Source organism: Myxocyprinus asiaticus, chromosome 25 (assembly GCF_019703515.2).
Source record: "Myxocyprinus asiaticus isolate MX2 ecotype Aquarium Trade chromosome 25, UBuf_Myxa_2, whole genome shotgun sequence".
NCBI lineage: Eukaryota > Metazoa > Chordata > Actinopteri > Cypriniformes > Catostomidae > Myxocyprinus > Myxocyprinus asiaticus.
Genome location: NC_059368.1, coordinates 906,868 through 929,213, shown reverse-complemented (window position 1 = coordinate 929,213; position 22,346 = coordinate 906,868). Strand labels below are relative to the sequence as shown.

The window sequence follows — 22,346 nt, the reverse complement described above, 5'->3', positions numbered from 1 at the left end:
ATCTTCACAAAGTCGATAGAAAGATAAAAGAGGAGAGAGAACAATTACAACCACCTAATATCTTCGAGAGGACAAACTCTAGAATGACAGAGATATTGGCAGTAGAACGGCAGATTTGCATTTCATTTATATGCCTGCCCGTATCATCCAATCAGAATTGAAGCAGAGCTGCAGCTTTGGGAAGAGGAATAAAGAGCATGAATGCCATCAGTGCCTCCATCCTGGATCATAATACCCATCTGCTCGCGCTGTCATAATGGCCATTCTCTTTCCATTCTTCTGTTTCCAGCACGACTTCAGAGCAGATCGGTTCAAAGCAGCCAGGATTTATAGCTGAGAACGCAAGATAGAGAGGAAGAGAGGAGAGGAAATTCAATAAAACGAACATTCGCATTTAGAGGCATGTGAATAGAGATCTGACTGAGATGCAGTTGTTATATGATGTTACTCCCTTAAATATTTTTAAATGGGGAAATGTCATTACATCGGTGGAAGAAAGTCCAGGGGCTAAGACAAATTCAAAATTTCCTCAGAAAATGCCAAAAACATTTTAGAAAAAGTGCATAGACAGTAAAAGCATGATGTATAGACACAACCATTTAAAATCTAATTATAATGAATGGGAACATGCAGATTTTTTTATTTGTATGTTGTTAATACTTTTTCTGAAGAAAGATAAACATGAATGATGATGAAAGCCAAAATATTAAATGCCATGGATCAATATTTACAGAGAAATCCATTATTTTGTCGAGTGGGGGCAAAATGAGAATTTTCGCCTGTGATTTTGGAGTAAAACTACATACTGAAAGGTCAAAATCTTGATCTTTCAGTTATTAGGTACACTTCTAGATTCAACATTATTTGTACTTCAGACATCTGTGTTGTTGGACAAATAAAACTCGCTTCATACCATGTGACCCAAATTTGGTTTTCAACCATTGAAAATGGTTAAAATTGAACAATTTACACATGGAGCCACAATGAGAGCCCCATATCTCTGGGGTTCAATCATATAGGGCCTTAAAAATGAAGATGCAAAAGAAAAAGTTTGTACTGAACCAGAATATAAAAGCATATTAAGACATCTTTAACATTTCTGGAGTTATAGGCACTCCAACTTTGGGAAAACAACAAAAAAAAGTGTTGTTTTTTCCCATTTTTGGACTCACGTCATTAGCATATAATGCAACAAGAGGTGCTAAAGTCAACTGATTTTAGTAACAGACCTCACGATTGGGGGGCCTGGGTAGCTCAGCGAGTATTGACGCTGGCTACCACCCCTGGAGTCGCGAGTTTGAATCCAGGGTGTGCTGAGTGACTCCAGCCAGGTCTCCTAAGCAACCAAATTGGCCCGGTTGCTAGGGTGGGTAGAGTCACATGGGGTAACCTCCTCCTGGTCACTATAATGTGTGATTCTCGCTCTCAGTGGGGCGTGTGGTGAGTTGTGTGTAGATGCCGTGGAGAATAGAGTGGGCCTTCATACGCGCTATGTCTCTGCGATAACGTGCTCAACAAGTCACGTGATAAGATGCGCGGACTGACGGTCTCAGACGCGGAGGCAACTGAGATTCGTCCTCCGCCACCCGGATTGAGGCACTACACCACCACGAGGACTTAGAGCGCATTGGGAATTGGACATTCCAAATTGGGGAGAAAATAAAATAAATAAATAGACCTCAAAATCGTTGTGCAAAAAGAAAAGGAAAATTGCCCCTCAACAAAATAATAGATTACTAATTATTGAGCCATGCCATTTAATATTTAGGCTTTCATCACCATTTATGTTTATCTTTCAAATTTTGAGCCAGGGACATCTGAATGAATTAACACGGAATGGCCCAAAAGTTAAAAACTTATTTTCAGTGTGCTGTTAATTATATCAGTAGTAAGACATGGGGGCAACACGTAGCACACAAATGCCTTTTTTTTTTTTTTTTTTTTTTTTGAATGACCCAGGTATTGTCTGTACATGACGTCTTGTTCAAGAGTCGTTATTTAATGCTTTCACTAATTAATCAGCAACTGTGAGACGTGCTTTGTGATAATGAGGTCAGAATAATTCACTGCCATCTGTAATGCTCGCCCTTGACCCTGTTGCTGTAGTTGTTATAGTGTCATTCAAACCATTCTTCAGATTTTTCCCGTCTATCGACCCCCCCAGTACATCATTTATCTGTCATTCGTTGCATCACAAGTGTTTTGTTTCTGAAAGTAGGGCACTAGTAAGGGTCACCAATGCATAACCCCCCCACCCTCCCCCAAACACACCAAACAAAACAAAAACCAGATACACACATGTTTTAGCAAGGACACAAGAGCATCTACCTCAAATTGTGCCAACTTGTGCATGTGTTTCATGACTTTCGCTGTTTCACTTTGAGGGAGAATGTCATGACAACTTGTCCGGGTTACAATTCACCCTGAAAAGACAAACAAAATAAGAAATTATATTATGCGTAAATTAATGAAACCTACTTATAGCATTATTTTTTTGTAAAAACATTTTCTCCCCGTTTTCTCCCCAATTTGGAATGCCCAATTCCCAATGCGCTCTAAGTCCTCATGGTGGCGTAGTGTCTCGCCTCAATCCGGGTGGCGGAGGACGAATCTCAGTTGCCTCCGCGTCTGAGACCGCCAATCCGCGCATCTTATCGTGTGGCTTGTTGAGCGCGTTACCGCGGAGACATAGTGCATGTGGAGGCTTCACACTATTCTCCGCGACATCCACGCACAACTCACCATACGCCCCACCGAGAGCGAGAACCACATTATAACGACCACGAGGCGGTTTCCCCATGTGACTCTACCCACCCTAGCAACCGGGCCAATTTGGTTGCTTAGGAAACCTGGCTGGAGACACTCAGAATGCCCTTTATTCGAACTCGTGACTCCAGGGGTGATAGTCAGCGCCAATACTCGCTGAGCTATCCAGGTACCCACCGACCTGGACATGTTCTTGATGTTTCATAAAACTCCCCCATGAAAATATTGCCAAATTTATGGTGTATCCAACAATGATCAGTTTTAACCATCTTTTTAACTCATATTCAATCATTATATTGGTATACATTGTTAATAATCCATGATTCACAAAATGACACTCTCTTTTTCAATGTAAGTTTATGGGATTTTTCAGATGAAAATGGTGTGATCTCTTAGTGAAGTAACAGCACACCTCTCCTCAACAACACACATGATTATTTGAGGACTCATTCATGTCTGGAGCACAAACACACTGAACGTTTAACACTGTTAGAGGTTTGTTAGACTATGTGCAATAGAAATAGAGATGCTTGATTTAACAATCACTACTAATTAGTCTTTAATTGCATGCCTTTAACTACTTGATACTTGGAAACGGTTTGAATGTTTCTTCTAAACACCCCATAATAGTCATATTGTATTCTAGGGCAGCTTGTGTTTAGGCTTTCCTTTTTGTTCTTTATGGCATACTTGCAGTAGTGTACTTCCATTGTGACGCATGTAATCCGTGTGCACCCTAATCCCAGAGCAGGTGGTCAGGCGTGTGGTTTGCTCTGTTCCTTTTGCCTGCTGGAAACGGGGGCCGGCAACACCAACCAACATACACGCATACACGCTCGTCGCATTGAACACACTTGCACACACATTATCTTCACACAATGAGGCCTTCATAGTATCATCAGCATCATTGCAAGAGCAGACGGGATGCTGACGTACACGTGCCAGCATTCATAAACCCGGCATCCAAACACACACACACACACACACACACAGACGGGTGGTCCGTAGCCATAAACAGGTGGGCCTGGAAAACTGGGGTGGAAAATAGGGTGCAAAGGGGCATCTGTTGACCAAAAAACAATCCCAGACTCCACTTGTATTCGACCTCTCCATCTGCCTGTGTGTGTGTGTGTGTGTGTGTGTGTGTGTGTGTGTGTGTGAGTGTGAGTGTTTATTAAGGTTTTTTTTTTTTTTGACGAACTCACACATCTTGCCTCATATTGGCAAGACTTTTTATTATGCAAAACATCTGACAAATGCACATTATGTTTTAACTTCATTTTGTGATATATATTCAGATATACAGGTGATATAAAAAACTATGGACAGACTAAACTACACTAAGCATTGGAGTTTAATCCATCAGCATTAATTCCTCTGACACCAGATTAATGACTTTTAAACTAAAGTGTATTGACAATGACGGGATGTGTGCTCTCCCCACTACTCTTCTCCCTCTACACCAATGACTGCATCGATGATGATGAGTCTGCATACAGAAGGGAGGTTGAACAACTGGCTGTCTGGTGCAGTCAAAACAACCTTGAGCTGAACACGCTCAAAACGGTGGAGATGATAGTGGACTTTAGGAGGAACCCCCCAACACTGACCCCCCTCACCATTCTAAACAGCACTGTGGCAGCAGTGGAGTCATTCAGGTTCCTGGGCACTACCATCTCACAGGACCTGAAGTGGGAGACACACATTGACTCCATTGTGAAAAAGGCCCAGCAGAGGTTGTACTTCCTTCACCAGCTGAGGAAGTTCAACCTGCCACAGGTGCTGCTGACACAGTTCTACTCAGCAGTCATTGAGTCTGTCCTCTGCACTTCAATAACTGTCTGGTTTGGTTCAGCTACGAAATCAGACATCAGAAGACTACAAAGGACAGTTCGGACTGCTGAGAGGATTAGTGGTTGCCCCCTGCCCCCCCTTCAAGAACTGTACACTTCCAGAGTGAGGAAAAGGGCTGGAAAAATCACTCTGGACCCCACTCACCCTGCCCACTACCATTTTGAACTGTTGCCTTCTGGCCGACGCTTCAGAGCTCTGAGCACCAGAACCGTCAGACACAAGAACAGTTTTTTCCCTCAGGCTATCCATCTCATGAACAGTTAAAACTGCCCCATTGAGCAATAACTATGTGCAATACACAACTTAGTCTTTCTTATATTTATTCAACACATCCAACCTCTTCTGCCATTACATTCCTCTGGAAAAAAAAATAAAAATGTGCACTGTACATAACAGATTTGTATTAGATTACACTACGTATGTGTATGTCTGTATGTATGTGTGTGCCTGTGTGTGTATGTACGTATGTGTACAACTATTTTTTTTTATTTATTATTATCTATGTCTTGCTGCTGTTTTTGTATTGTTGTACACTGGAAGCTCCTGTCACCAAGACAAATTCCTTGTATGTGTAAGTATACTTGGCAGTAAAGCTGATTCTGATTCTGACAATAACCAATGATTAACAATTAACAAATAACCAACAATTTTATAAGCCGTAGTAAGACCATAGGTATTAATACATGAAAACTAAAAATCATGATCATTCTGATAAAAAAAAAGAAAAAAAAGAAAACAAGTTTAGTACAGTATCACTATAGTAAAAACATGGTTAATTTGTGGTATATGTATGGTTTTTAAAACTATGATTTCCACCGCAAAAGCATGCTCTTACAAAAAACTCAGCCTGGTCTCATGAAATTTGCGTGAGCATTGCAAAGTTTATGCAGAACTGAAATTACGTGCTTCATTACACGTTTGGCTGCAGTTTCCCAGTCAAATGTCCAGCAGGGGGCGCCAAAATGTAGCAAAATGCGGTTGTAATTAGACGAGGTTTTTAAAGTGAATTTTAGATGGAGGTTTTAATAAGTAAAACGTACCTAAAATACGCTGGCTACCACCCCTGGAGTTCGCTAGTTCGCTAGTTCGAATCCCAAGGCGTGCTGAGTGACTCCAGCCAGGTCTCCTAAGCAACCAAATTGGCCCAGTTGCTAGGGAGGGTAGAGTCACATGGGGTAACCTCCTCGTGGTCGCTATAATGTGGTTTGTTCTCGGTGGGGCGCATGGTGAATTGAGCGCGGATGCCGCGGTGGATGGCGTGAAGCCTCCACACGCGCTATGTCTCCATGGCAACGCGCTCAACAAGCCATGTGATAAGATGCGCGGGTTGACTGTCTCAGACGCGGAGGCAACTGAGATTCGTCCTCCACCACCCAGACTGAGGCAAATCACTATGCAACCACGAGGACTTAGAGCGCATTGGGAATTGGGCATTCCAAATTGGGAGAAAAAGGGAAAAATCCACAAAAAAAAATAATAAAATAAGTAAAACGTACCTCCCAAACCTAAAACTTTAACCTAAACCTAACCAATAGTGTTTTAAAATGCAAATTTGAAATAATAAAAAAAGAAAACACACATTTACCGAAGCAACCACATCATTTTGTGTCTCTTCTATGCCATCGTGCATCGCGGCTGTTGAGCTACCAAGCAAGCTAAAGACTAAATGATACAAGTGTTCAAACATTTTGTTTTTCAAATCATGCGTTAAAGTAAAAGTGTTTTGATATAACATAGCGGGGGGTGAGTAATAGAATGAAAAATCAGTTTTATAAAACCAAAATGAGCAAATGTACTCGTGATTTGTGTGATAATGATTAAACCACACAGCTGTAGTAGCGCCTCTAGTGTTCATTTCACCAGGAAACTGCAGCGAAACGTAGAAAGCGGCACGTACAAGTCAGTGTGCAAAAATGTATATAGAGTAACGTTCATACTATGAAACCAGGTTGCAAAAATTAACCATGGTTTCACTATAGTAAACTGCAGTAACCATTTTCATAGTAAGACCCATAGCTTTAGAAACTATTCTTGTACCACAGAGTAACCTTCGTGTAATCATGTTTTATGGCAGAATGATTGTGATTTTCCTGTGTTATCACTATGGTGGAGAGTCGTAAGTATAGTACGAGATGGCGAAATGGTATGATAATGTACAACATTTAGACCAACCAATCACATATGCTTCCCTCGTGCGTTTATGAGATCCCTAACCCAAACTACAAAATGCTGGAAAAATAAATGAGTGATTATAATTATAATTATAATTATAGCATTATTTCATGTCATGCATGTCTCGTTGGGGGCATCCTGTACACGATGAGTAAATCTCTAGATAAGGTTCTCAATCGCTGTGATATATTTAGACATGTTTTGGTAATGTTTTTTTCGAACAACATGTTTCATCATGCAGAGAATGACTAAAAATATCCTGGAAAGGCTGTGTGTGTTTGTTTATAAGAGAGAGCACAGGTGGACACATTCTGTACGCTCGCATTTGGCAGGTTATGTGCCCACATACTGGGAATAACAGTTTAGTCCTTTTAATTAGGATTTGATTAGGTCGTAACAGGTTGTTGTTGTTGGTTTATTTTAATAAACTAAACATGGCGAATGACACTTTGCAGCTGAACACGGTTTTTGAGCACAACTGTGAACTTTTATTGTGTATGTTGTAGAGAATATAGGGCAGAAATATAACAATAGAGACACTTATGCTTAGACAATAGCACCTAATGAGAGACAAAACACGTTAGACCCATTTCTCTGTACAAATATAGACAAAATAAAATAAACTATTTTTGTTGGACCATGCATGCAAAAGTGACTAATTTGATGACATGGAATTTAATCTCATGAAACAATGATATGTAATATAGGCCTATGGGTAGTTGATGCATAAACAACATATACATGAGCATTTTATCAACATCAAGATATTAGTTTAACATTGATATTCATTTATAAAGGACAGTGTATATTTTTGGTTACCATTTATCAATACAAGTTGAGCTCAATCGACAGCATTTGTGGCATAATGTTGTTTACGACAAAAATTAATTTTGACTCGTCCCTGCTTTTCTTTAAACAAAAAAGAAACAATCGTGGTTACAGTGAGACACTTACAATGGACGTGTACTTTGTACTTTTTAGCATTTATGGACTAGCCCTTTTTAATTTCATTGTAAGTGCCTTAATTTGAGTTCATCCACTGTCTGGTATTGCTCGTCTTGGTGTTTGGATCGTAAGGACGTGGACTGCACTGTAAAAACAAAATCCTGTAGTTTTTACAAAAACATAAATAAACTGGCAGCTGTGGTTGACAGAATAATTATGTAAAAAATACAGTAAAAATGTAAACAACTTTATAGAACGACCTGTACATTTTACAGTTTAAAACTGTTGTAATTTACATGACACTGTAAAATAAAATCTGTTAAATTTACAGTAAAAAAAACGTCATAAACTTCACTGTAAACCCTAAAGTTGTCATTACTGTAAAAATCTAGTTGTCTTAATTATTACTTGAAATGTCAAGTTTTGGACTCATAACTCAAATATTTAAGTTCATTGAACTTATTTTTCTTAAAAATCCATAGACTTAAAATTTGAAGTGTTAATAACTCAAACTACTGAGTACAAAATTGAGGCTATGGGGAATACCCACAATCCCTTGCTGCTTGAATTATGTTTCCTTGGTCAGAGGGAACAGATTGGGGAATTTAAATAATTGTTATTAAGAATTCATAGATGTTTTAGCTCTTTTGTTGTATTATTTATGCTTTGTTGATGATGTCACCATTAGGGTGATCTGTGTCTCTTTGGTCAAGTTGGACCCTGGTCACACTATCTCAGTTCTCCTTGTGCATGTGCAGCTGAAGTGCATATATGCATTTGTGTAAAGAATTATATAATAACTGACCTAGAATCAGTTATCATCTTTATTTCAGCCGTGCTGTTGTTTGATCTAAAATTGAATCAATTCAATTAAAATGTACAACAGTAGGAACAACAATATTTAAATTCAAATCTGAGTCTACTTGCATGTAGTTAACTCAACTTAAATAGATAAGTTCACTCTACTTGAAAACCAAGTTAATTGAACTTAAATACTCAAGTTTTGGGAGACCCCATTACTCAGTGGAATTGAGGGAACGAGTTTACTCAATCAAATGAGTGCAATGAACTTATTAGGGTTTTCAGTGTTGATATTAACCTTCTGAAACTGTAAAAAAATGGTTTCACTTTATAAGGTATTGTTAATCACCGTAGTATTTACAGAAGAGCACATGATGACATGAAGTTCACCAATATCATTATAATTTTATCACACATTATACATTTGCACATTACAGTGAAATTCTTTTTTTCACATATCCCAGCTAAGCTGGGGTCAGAGTGCAGGGTCAGCCATGACACAGTGCCCCTGGAGCAGATAGGGTCAAGGGCCCAACAGTGGCATCTTGGCAGTGCTGGGGCTTGAACCCCTGACCTTCTGATCAATAACCCAGAGCCTTAACCACTGAGCCACCACAGTGGCTATTCTAGGAGCAATGACCAACAAATGTATTGAAAACACATGTTAATAATGCAGTAAACATTAACTAAACTACATCAAATATAACACAGAACACCCCAAAGTACATCACTGAGATTAAAAATAAGAATCATAACTATTCCCATAAAATATAATTAAATATGATGGGTCATGCAGGGAATTCTGGGAACGCCCGATTATTGTTTTTACTGTAATTTTAACAATAATTTACTGTAAAAAGTACATGTACTCTCTTGTTAAACAATGTACATTTTTACCATACATTATACAGGGAAATCATACTTTTTACATCTAAAATTGTTTACTTTTGACAACATTTTTATTGTAAAAACTACTGTATTTTCTTTTAAAATATATTAAAAAAATTTACTGTATATTTTAGTTAATACAGATTAATCAATTAACGTTTTTTTTTTTTTTCTGTAGCATTTTTACAGTCTTTTACCATTAAAATTACAGACATTATTACAGTGTAAATTGTTTGCTCTATTAAAGTAGGGTACATCAGGGCAAAAGCCACCACTTAAGCAAAATGTGTGTGTGTGTGTGTGTTTTTTTTTTTCTTTTCGCAAAGTGTATCAAGATTGAAAAAAAAAAAAGTATTTTATTTTTATTGAATATTGATGGAAGATTTTTTGTATCACCCACTCTTGGGTAAAAGGCTCTTAATTTCAGACACATTTGGCATTTCATAACATCTCAAGTATTCAATAAACAAACAAATCTCTCTTGTGATTGGATCAGACCATCTGAGCCCACTTTGAATATTCTTCATAACAAATCTATTCGTCCCACTTAAGAATGGGGGGCCTTTAGTCTCTGCAACAAGGAGGCTTTTTACCCCAAATATCTTTTCACTTGAAAAACTGGAAATTTCAAGGAGTTTCATTTGCTACATAAATTTGCAACATTTTAAAAGTTATTAAATGTTACTTCAAAATCAACCTTTAGACATTGCACTTGATGATCTCATGGAGGGTGGGCCTTTAGGCCAGTTATACCCATAGTGTTCTGCTCAAGTTAGAGTTTTATTTATTGGTCTCAGTTCACCTTTTTATTTATGCATCACTTATTTTTTATCTCCTTCAAACGTCCATTTTGTGCAAAGTCTGGAAGGAGTATATACTGTTTCAAACTCGTTCCAACCTGTGAGCAAAAAGGAAAAATGAACTAGCCAACCTTGTTTAACCAGATCCTTTCACATTTTAAAAATAGCTAATGATAACACAAACCTCTGGTGAGGGCCACAGAGTCAAAATCATTCCTCTGAATAATCATTTGTATTTCCCCTCAGGGTTTGTATCATAGCTGGTTTGTATGTCCAGAGGTGACGCCCATTAGTCACTAATAATGCCATCATCATGGGTAAACCACCACCCTCCCAGCAGGGGACACGATGACCAATTAAATGACACGATCTTAACAATACAGTGACCAGCAAGCTCATTTAACATCCACTTTACCTATTGACTCTAGTTCATTCATTTGCCAATTACATGGTTTGAAAACTAGAGCCCTTATGCAGAGTAGCGCCGTTTATGCTTCCTTCTATTTTTCTTTCTTTTTGACGAGAAGGAAACGTTTTTTTGTCTTCTGAAATTTATTGGAAAGATTGCCCCCCCCCCAATATTTTCAACACTGAGCAAATGAGAGAATGTCTCGTTTGCATCAAAAAAATGAATAACAAATAAAATACAAATAATGTATTTTGTGGGCCATATTTAATAGTTTTATTATTTTGTTAATTTTCTTGATAAAGTCACAGTGTCTAACATTTTCAAGCTTGGCTCTGTTTCTTGGAGTTAAACACTATTTTCCTCCATCTGTGAAACGGCTGGATTAAATCCTCTCTTTGATTCGGGATTAACGGATCTTTTCCTAGACGGTTTCTCCCGCAGCTGACACTTGATGTCACGAATGCTCCCAAAAGACCGTTATGAATTAGCCAAATCACATGAATCGCAATGCTTATATCTGGAAGAGATTTGTAGTTGTGTTGGAAGAAAATAAATAGCTTAAATTAAAATAAATATCAGTTTACTTATTTGTTTATTATGCATTTAATAAATCACTAATAATTGGCAACTCAGATTAGAGGCACTTTAATCTCATGAAAGAAGTGGTCTAAATGTAATAGACCCCTGCTGAAAATTAATCTTTAATAGGCTGTGTAATCCAAATTGTTATTTCACCAGTGTCCTGTTAAAAAAAAAAAAAATGTATATAGATGTAAATAATGAACATTTTTTTTTACAGGATGCAAGTTGCCGTTTGAGTTTGCAACAAAGAATGAATAATTTGCATTGGGCTGCATTTTTCCATCAAATAAAGAACGTTTTAATATAGGTCTCACATTAAAAATCCATCTGGCTATACAAATGTAATAATTTATCGTTTACAAACAGAACATAATAATATGAAAGACACAGTACATTTTATACACCTACAACAGATTTTTTTTTTTTTTTTTTTTTTTTTTATAAAGGGAAAACATGGAAACACACAAACTGATTGTCTCTTATACAGAACAAAAACTACGAATTATTTAAAAAAAAATACAGTAGTGCATTTGAACAATTCTGCCTTGATCAAAGCTCTCGTCAAAGACAACTTAAGAGGCTTAACGAAATCTGGCCAATTGTGCACGCTTGACTAAATATCGGCTGTTTTTTTCTTGGTTGCTTTGTGGTCCTTCTTTTTAATTAAAATAGTAATAATTTAGTCCAGATGAAATCACAAATGATGTACAAATTATTCTGCTTCCTATATGCATAGATTCAAATAACCTGGATTTCTTTCTAACAGGCAGAAGATATTCCCCATTGCATTGGGTCGTATTTTCTTGCCTCTGTGCATTTTACAAAACCTGAAATTTCCAAGACGACGTCTGATCTTTGTAATCCAAACAGTCGGAGTTGAAGTTGAGCTTCCATGAAGCACTTTGCTCTTTGTAATCCAAGCAGTCCGAGGGCGTGTTGAACCCGAGGCCTGTGGGCCCGTAACCCTGCAACGGACTCAGCTGATGGTGATGCATTGAGCCAAGATATGAGCCACAGTCCATTCCACTGAAATAAGACGTCGTTCCCGTGTATCCCTGGTTGTATCCGGACGCCTGTGTGTATGTCATGGGGTAAGACCTCTGCATGCATGAAGATGAGGATGTAGAAAGGGGGTCTGAGACGGGAGAGATGGATGCCGGACTCCAGATGGACACCGGTACGGTTGTGCTAGTGGACATGGGCGGTAAGGAGGTGCTGGACGGGCTTGTAAACGGGCCACTGGTGTTGCTCTCAGACGTTTCCTCTCTGACCGGAGAACTCTTCTTCTTCACGGGTTTGGTCTTGGACTGCGCACCGCTCTGGTTTTGTTGCTGCTGTTGGCGGCACTTTGCTCTTCGGTTTTTGAACCAAACCTGTGTAATTGTCAAAATGAGACTTGCTTAGAATAAATGTATGTGCATTTACTTAGATGACGGATGCACCAAAATGTCCGATACATAGGCTATAAAGGCTAATACACACACGGCAAAGCTTTTTCATTTTGGTGCATAAGAGACAAATTTGCAATCAAATCCCAATGCGCAACAGAAATAAAATACGGCCGACATTAAACTTTTTTTATGGCCTACACTTAGCTATAAGATTTACAGTCATGTTTAAACGACAAAGTTGATTTAACTTTTTCACTAAAACTTTATTAACAAACATTCTAGGCCTATAATGCCCAAAAGTTTCAAATATGAAAACATCTTAAACTTTTTTGCAGGCCTTCATTAATTATGACTAATTATCTGTTACGAATTAAATAATAGCTAATGTTTGTTAATGTTACGAAATAACCCTTTTAGACCCCAATTATGTTCCAGGGACACATGACCATGCTTTATTTCTACTCTGAATGCAGCCATAAATGATCATCAAAAAAATAATCAGTTTATGGTAAAGTTTAGTCATTTTTGGTGTTCATTATAATGGGCATTAGCATGTTTTGCCTATTTTACCCTGCCATGCTTTCTTTTAATAAATTTTTTTTCTTCACCTTTTAAAAAAAAAAAAAAATGTGGTTTTGTTTTTTGTTCTAAGAGTAACAATGTCATAGTTTGACTTTGCAGAATCTAATCTAATATTTATTTGGCGATTTGGGTGGCACCCAATGACAGAAACCTTTTCAAAAAACACCAGAGAAAAGTGATGTCTATTGGAATGAATGCAGGGTCTGAAAGGGATAATGAAAGTTATTTTGTAGTGTTACCGCTTTTTATCTCCATGTTTTTTTGCTCACCTGTACTCTAGACTCGGGTAAGTTGATTTTTAAGGCCACTTCTTCCCGCATGAATATGTCCGGATAGTGCGTCTTGGTGAACACAGTCTCCAGTATCTCCAGCTGAGCTCGAGTGAAGGTAGTCCGCTCTCGCCTCTGTTTACGGGGAGTCGCTGTTGAAAACAGATTAAATTCAGTGTTTGCATTCAGAGAGTCTTTTATTAGCCTCCAAAAGTGCTTTACATTAACTTTCACTTTTGTCAGTTTTACTCAATCCTCCCATATTCATATTACTCAACAAATTCATGTAACCAAGGGAACTTAAATTAACTGGGTCGGTTCAACTAAATCTTGGTGTCTTGGTAGTTTTACTTAAACCATTTGCACTGGGACAACATGAAATATATTTTATATATTGCTTGGTTAACTGAAACTATGCAGGCAGAGGATTTCTAGTTTCAAGTACGCTTTGCATGGGACTTGACAAGGGGAGTAAATGTTTAAAATTAAGTGTTATATTATGTGTTTTTGTGCAAGATGAATTTAATGGGGAAGACTTGTTAGTGTTCCATGTTTTGATGAGATTTAGAAGAATTTCTGTTATGTTGTAGTTTTGGAGGTTAACATCATGCTGAAGAGTGGAGCTTGAGCCTAGGTTAAGGACCAATATATTTTGAGTATTCTATACACACACACACACACACACACACACACACACACACTGTATACCAAGTTGCATTCAGTAGTGCTTCCCATCAGCATGTGTTATGCGTGCTAATATTTACTATCACTAGCTAGCATATCACTAAAAGAGTTGGACTTTAGTTATTTTGACATGTCAAACTTTGTTGGGTTTACTTGATTTAAGTATTTAAAATTACATGGTAATTTTAATTGAAGAAAACTATGTGGAACCACAATCCATGACTGAATCAAGTTCAGATAAAGAGTTATTTTTTTGAGCATGCTATTAATTATTTATGCATAATGCATGTAAAACCTGGTTTTGAAGAATAAAGTTGATGCGCATTTGAACTATAGGTTCCAACAATGCAGTTGGGTATTAATAATTCAGAAATGACGTCGTTTTTGGTAATATTTATATAGCCCACCATATTTTATTACCTTAAAATATTGATTTATGCCTAAATACCGCGTCCTGTAATTTTTTTTTTTTTCCTTTGGATAATGAATGTTTACAAATCGAAAATGCATTTAAAAGTCTTTTACCTTGATAACCCATGGACGGATGCAGCAGGTCCATTCCAGAGGTCGTCAGACTCAGTCCGTTTACCGTGTAAGGTGTCTGTTTCAGGTAAGACATCATGTTCATGTCAGGCTTGATGTTGTGGACAGACTCAGATTGCCCAAGTGCGCCACACTGATTAAACTCCTCCGGGCTTCTGTCTCTCTAAATATCGCGCGCCATGCGCAAGAAACAGATGACTGGTTGATCTACGGAGGTGCTGACATGGAAAGTAGTTCGTTGACTGAGGGGGCGGGTTCCACAGACCCCCAGCCATTTGGAGAGACGCAACAAGGCGCAACGCGCACAAAGTAGCCCAAACATTTGAGGACAAGCTAATTGTCTCCGAGGTAGACGGCCTCATTGGGGGGTCATTTGCAAAGACAAAGAGCACTGTGGACTAGAGAAATACTGCTGATAACAAAGGGCCCTTTGGCGACAAACAATGCCGCAGCGCTGTAAACTTCTCCCGCGGTATTTTTAAGCAATAGAAAGGCCGTTCTTTGTTTAATAAGCCACTTGTCCATTTCAATGAGATTGTCATTCAAATGCGACGAGCAGCTTACTGAGAAACAATACAACTTTTAAGGCCAATTTTAATTTCAGTTCCACATTATTGACACACCCTGGGCTATTCTGCTTAATTAATTGCGCTCGGTAATTAGATTTACGAGATTGGCCTCTTAAAAAGTGTTGATTAGCAAGAGCTATTTAGATGAGGCAAAACAAACACATTCATATCCCTCCATTTGCCATTTCAGTCGGTAAGAATGCTGTGCTCTTCTAGACAGAAAAACACTGTTTAAAATGGGATGCGGCATTAAAGTCTAATGAATCAAGTTATATTGCATATTTTGTCATGTTTATTATTTAAAGTCTACTTTAAACTGATCAGAAGATTCAATGCATGGAATAGCACGTTGTAAATGTAGTGAGAGCATAGCACATATTATTTTGTGTACATTTGTGATAGATATATAGATAGAACCCCAATACAACCCCAATAAAAAAAAATGTAAAAAAAAATGGGACAGTATGAAAAATGCTAATCAAAACAAAAATGAGTGATTTGTACATTTATATTCACCCTTTGCTATACTGAAAGCACTACAATTACACATTATATGATGTTTTACCTTGTGAATGTCATTGTTTTTTATTGACATACTCATTTCAAATCAGATGATTGCAACACGCTCCAATAAAGTTGAGACAGTCGCGTGTTTACCACTGTGAAACATCACCATTTCTTCTTATAACACTTATTAAGCATTTGGGCACTGAAGACACACGTTTGTTAAGTTTTAAAAGTGGAATTTTCCCCCATTCATCCATTATGCAGGTCTTCAGCTGCTCAATTGTACGGGATCTTCGTTGCCGTATTGTGCGCTACATAATGTGCCACACATTCTCAACTGGAGATGGTCAGAACAGCAGTCATGCCAATCTAGCACCCGCACACTCTGATTATTCGGCCAGTATGTGGTTTGAAGTTGTCCTGCTGAAAATGCAAGGACGTCCCTGGAAAAGACGGTGCTGGATGGCTGTATATGTTGCTCCAAAATTTGTTCATCTCTGTCTGCATTCATGGTGCCCTTACAGATGTGTGAGTTACCCATGCCATGGGCACTGACACACCCCTGGCCCATACAGACACTGGCTTTTGGACCTGATGCTGATAACAGCTTGGATGGTCATTTCCCTCTTTGGTCTGTAGAACACAACGACTGTTTTCCAAAAACGATTTGAAATGTGGACTCATCGGACCAAAACACACAGTTCCACTGTTCTACTTTCTATCTCAGATGAGACCGAGCCCAGAGAAGTCAACAGCGCTTCTGGACAGTGTTGATGTATGGCTTCTCCTTTACATAGTGAAGTCTTAATTTGCATATGTGGATGCAGTGGTGAGTGGTGTTGACTAAGAAAGGTTTACTAAAGTAATCCCAAGCCCATGTTCATGATGTCCATTACAGATGAATGATGTTTTTTAAGACGGTGATGTCTGAGGGATCAGAGATCACGCACATTCAGAAGTGGTTTTCGTCTTGCCCTTTACGCACCGAGATTTGACCAGATTCCTTGAATCTTTTAACTATATTGTGCACTGTAGAGGGTGAAAAGCCCAAAATCCTTCCAGTTTGTCTTTGGGGAACATTGTTCTCATAGTGCTGGATTATTTGCTGAAGCATTTGTTGGTAAATTGACAAGTCTCGAATGATCCTTGCTCTTGAAGGTCTAGGCTGTTTTTGGAGGCTCCTTATATACTATGATATGATTGCCTCACCTGTTTAACATCTCCTGTTTCACATCGCATTATTATTTCAATCTCATAAAATTGTTATTAGTCATAAATTGCCTGTCTCAACATTACTGGAGCATGTTGCAATCATCTGATTTGAAATTACTGTACATAAAAAAACAAACAATGAAATTCACAAGAAAAAATATCATATAATGTGTAGTTGTGGTGCTTTCAATATAGAAAAGGGTGAATATAATTTACAAATCACTCCTTTTTGTTTTTATTAGCATTTTTCTTTTTTGGATTTGTGGTTGTAGATAGATGACAGAGAGATAGATAGATAGATAGATAGACAGACAGATGATAGATAGACAGACAGACAGATAGATAGATAGACAGATATATAGACAGACAGATAGATAGATAGATATATAGACAGACAGACAGATAGATAGATAGATAGATAGACAGACAGATAGATAGATAGATAGACAGACAGACAGATAGATAGATAGATAGATAGACAGACAGATGATAGATAGACAGACAGACAGATAGATAGATAGACAGACAGACAGACAGATAGATAGATAGATTTATAGACAGACAGACAGATAGATAGACAGACAGACAGATAGATAGATAGATATATAGACAGGCAGATAGATAGATAGATATATAGACAGACAGACAGATAGATAGATAGACAGACAGACAGATAGATAGATAGACAGACAGACAGACAGATAGATAGATAGATAGAATAGATAGACAGACAGACAGATGATAGATAGACAGATGATCGATAGATATATAGACAGACAGACAGATAGATAGATAGATAGATATATAGACAGACAGATAGATAGATAGATAGACAGACAGATAGATAGATAGACAGACAGACAGATGATAGATAGACAGATGATAGACAGACAGACAGACAGACAGATAGATAGATAGACAGACAGACAGATAGATAGATAGACAGATGATAGATAGACAGACAGACAGACAGACAGATAGATAGATAGACAGACAGACAGATAGATAGATGATAGATAGATAGATAGATAGACAGACAGACAGACAGATAGATAGACAGACAGACAGATAGATAGATAGACAGACAGATAGACAGATGATAGATGATAGATAGATAGATAGATAGACAGACAGACAGATAGATAGATAGACAGACAGATAGACAGATGATAGATAGATAGACAGACAGACAGACAGATAGATAGATAGACATACAGACAGATAGACAGATGATAGATAGATAGACAGACAGACAGACAGATAGATAGATATATAGATAGAAATAAAATATTTACTGTTGTAACACAAGAACTTAACTGGTTTTATTGACGTGAAAATATTATTTAGAATTTCGATATGACAGCATCGACTTAATTAGTTGCTTTTTTTAAAGTTATTTTTAAGGGATAGATATTTACAGCTGTACGCATCTAGTTTAACAGTAGGCTATAGACCTGCTGTATGTAGACAGTAAAAAAAAAAAAAAAGAATTCATTTTATTGAAGTTAGTAATAGACCAATAATGAAAAAAAAAAAAAAAGCGTTGGGATGAATACAGTTCTTTTAGTAAATGTAAAAAGAGTCTCTCTCTCTCTCTCTCTCTCTCTCTCTCTCTCTCTCTCTCTCTCTCTATATATATATATATATAATTTATATACTGTATAGGCGCTATATATATATATATATATATATATATATATATATATATATTAGTTCAGACAGTTTATCTGTTGTGGTTTGTGTGTGTGTGTGTGTGTGTGTGTGTAACATAACGGCCACCCGCCTCAATCTGTTACTAGAAAACACAGACGTGCTTTACCGATCGCTTCACATCCGTTCGATAATTAATTAATTATCCCTTTAGATAATCCGGACGGCACGCGCTCGCATGATTACAGGACGCTGTTGAGCGCAGCGTCTCGTTCGAGCTGATTAATTTTCTGCGTCACGAGAATAAAATAAAGGCTCGCATTGTGTTTGAAAAGCTCAGCTCAATCCAGTTCACTTTCAGCAGTCTGTGCAGACTAATTATTATATAACATAACAGACTATAATATGAGAAAAAATACAAATCTATATTTAATATCCACTCTCACTAGCCTATAGATATTATATAGCATGCATGCGATTTATTCATTGTTATTTTTTTTAATCCAAATGCTACTGTTAAATGTTTTTTTCCTACTCATTTCTCCTTTTATATTGTGTAGTTTATTTTAGCTACATAGACATAGACTTTCATTTATTTACATGTGTTTTATGTTTTTCAGATGCTTTTTTATCTAAAGAACTACACCTGGCCAAAACACCACTTATTATTCCATATAAAATAATATTGAGCTCATTTATTTAGTTGATTTAGTGCTGTATTAGTAGCCTATAGACATGCTATAGATGAACATGTTATTTTAAATGCATTTTTGTACAGAGTAAATTTGAGTCTTAAGGTTCTTTTTTACATTATACATAATTTATCTGTGAGTATTAAACAGCTTCTGTTGAACAATGATGTGCACATTATCTGCCTCCCTGGCCAGTCCAGCAGAAGAAGTCAAGTCATTTAAAGAGTGAGCTTTACATGTGTGTGAAATGAAATAAACATCTTCATCCATGTATGTGAAGAAGCGTATGCTGGACCCCACAGGTGTCCCGAAAGCCCTGTTAGCAGTCTCTAAAGGGGAGATACTGGCACTGGAGGTTGTCTGTGGGTGGGTGGGGTGACAGAACTTTACCTGGACCCGAAAGAGAGAGAGGATGTGTGTGTGAGTGTGTGTGAGTGTGTGTGTGTGTGTGTGTGTGTGTGAGTGTGAGAGTGAGTGTGTGTGTGTGTGTGTGTGTGTGTGTGAGTGTGTGTGTGTGTGAGTGTGTGTGTGTGTGAGTGTGTGTGTGTGAGTGTGTGTGTGTGTGTGTGTGAGTGTGTGTGTGTGAGTGAGTGTGAGAGTGAGTGTGTGAGTGTGTGTGTGTGTGTGTGTGTGTGAGTGAGTGTGTGTGTGTGTGTGTGTGTGAGTGTGTGTGGAGTGTGTGTGTGAGTGTGTGTATGTGTGTGTGTGTGTGTATAAGGGAGCAGACAAAACACAAACCAATTAACCTGCAGTACAAAAAAAACTCATTTCAATAAACAAGACTGTCAAGAAACACATGATTTAAGGTTTGGTTGTGTGGAGCACAAACACTGCAGGATGCCACTGAATGTTTAATACTTACTGTTAGAGGTTTGATCAAATCAGTAAAGCTTGATGTCTTCTCTAAAGTTGCATCAGAATGCAGTAGTGATGCTGAACAACATATTTTCTGTTGAATTCTTTGCCTTTTCTTAAGTGCTCTCTCTCTCACTCTTCTCTTGTAACTCTTAGTATATTTCTGTCTCTTTATCCTTTTTAATTAAATGTTCCATTCAGCAGCTATAATCCCTCCAGACCAACAATTCAGAAAGCCAGCTTTTGAATAGCCGACCCCCCCCCCCCCCCCACACACACACACACACACATTAATATGCTACAATCACTGATGAGCATCAAGACGAGAACAACCATACTAAAACCGGTGTAGAGTAACCATATCAGATCTAGTTTTTTTTGCAGAAAACAGCATCACTCTGAAAAATGCATGAACAAATGAGAGAATGATAAAGGTGACCATGAACTTAAAGGAATATTCCGGGTTCAAGTTCAATCGAGCAGCATTTGTGGCATAATGTTGATTTCCACAAAAATCAATTTCGACTCGTCCCTCCTTTTCTTTAAATGTGTGTTCCAGTGAGACACTTACAATGGAAGTCAATGGGGTCAATAATCTGTAAACATTAAAATACTCACTGTTTCAAAAGTATAGACACAAGACGTAAACAATATGTGTGTAAACATGAATTTACTGTGATACACATCACTTACTGACCACATCTGTGGAAAGATATAGAAACTTTACAACTTTGTTGTCATGACGATGCAACACCAGTAAACCTACACTGTAAATACAGTAATCTCAAATTATATATATATATATATAAACGAATTCTTGTGACTGTTGTTGTTGTTTTGTTGATAGTTGTGATTTTTGTGAAGTCACCATGAGGTTGATTAGTGTTACCTCTGGTGAACTCGGAGCTCATTAAATTTAAGCCTTTACTCATTTGTACTTTACAAAACTGCAGATTTATGTGTGCTAAGATGTTCTGAGTAGAGTCCAGTGTGCCATACGGCTAACCTAGAGTCTAGTCATAATTTCACTAATTCTGTATAAGACATTTTATAACCCAATTTAAATAATTAAATCAAAGCAATGATACTTTAATCATAGATGAGTTAAGCTTACATGTAACTAGTTAAAAGTACTTAAAAAATTATGTTCAGTTTACTTGAGCCAAATAAGTATATTTACTTAGAAAATGCATGCAAACTGATTGCCAACTAGTAAGGTCAACTAATTCAATTTTACAGTGGATAAGCAATTTTATCACACTATTATTTTGTAGAACAGACATTTTTATCACATTTTTGGAGCTTGACAGACGTGGTCACTGAACTGTCGTTATATGATAAAGAGCTGTGAGAAGATTCTTATACAGGGAAAAACAGCATACGGGTTTGAAACAACATCAGGGTGAGTAAAAAAATGAATTTAATGTTTGCGCAAATCATTTTTAATACAGGTACAACAGGGCTAAAGCCCCCTGGGGTAAAAAGGCACATTTGATTTGATTTTCTCCCAAAACACTAAATAGCAACACAAACTTCCACAGCACTTTTCTAAACACCTGTTTGTCATTTTGCAAAATATTCCTGATCCATGAGATCATTGTGTGTAATGTCTAAAGGTTGATTTTGAGACAATTTGATCTAATATTTAATAACTTTGGAAATGTTGCAGATTTGAGTAGGTAATAAGAATCCCTGAAATGATCACATTTATTATGAGATGAAACAATGGTTTGTACAAGGTGATTAAATCAAAAGTGTTCAATAATTGAAAGGATAGTATTTGGGGTAAAAAGCCCCCTCGCACACCCATCTTGATACACTGCGACCAGATAAAAAGCACATTTTGTACCTTACTCACAATACAAACACTCAGGATTGGTTTATGGGTTTTATTATTTTGGAGTGTTATTATGGAAAAGACAGACACTCCAGGACACCTGATACGGCCAAAAGCACAAGCCCGTCCGGTGCCCGTCACTCCCCCTCTTATTCTGCAGTAATCTATGAACCCGAGTCTTAAAGCCGACTTAAGCCCTGTAATACGTGCAACACGGAAAAGCAGTTGCTCTCTCAGTAAGACGTGAAATCCTGTTGACTATTGAGTGGGTGAATCGTCCCAACAGTAATGCCATTAGACTACTGCTGCACGGATCTCCTCCTGAAACTACGGTTTAA

At 37.6% G+C, this 22,346-nt stretch overlaps 1 protein-coding gene across 1 annotated transcript; it reads right to left on the bottom strand.

Annotated features, from left to right (window-relative positions):
• Positions 1-11,531: 11,531 nt before the first annotated feature.
• LOC127416347 (homeobox protein OTX2-like) lies at positions 11,532-14,806 on the bottom strand. The gene is made up of 3 exons (XM_051655659.1): positions 14,669-14,806; positions 13,460-13,611; positions 11,532-12,590 (listed from the first exon to the last, which is right to left on the bottom strand). The coding sequence occupies exons 1-3, from the start codon at positions 14,769-14,771 to the stop codon at positions 12,036-12,038; spliced, it is 810 nt and encodes a 269-aa protein (XP_051511619.1). The 5' UTR covers positions 14,772-14,806; the 3' UTR covers positions 11,532-12,035.
• Between the last annotated feature and the right edge of the window lie 7,540 nt (positions 14,807-22,346).

Coding starts and splice junctions, on each gene's coding strand:
- LOC127416347 (XM_051655659.1), bottom strand. CDS start 14,771: ATGAACATGATGTCTTACCTGAAACAGACACCTTACACGGTAAACGGA. Junction 13,612..14,668: donor TCCGTCCATGGGTTATCAAG/GTAAAAGACTTT, acceptor TGTTTTCAACAG/CGACTCCCCGTAAACAGAGG. Junction 12,591..13,459: donor TACCCGAGTCTAGAGTACAG/GTGAGCAAAAAA, acceptor ACAATTACACAG/GTTTGGTTCAAAAACCGAAG.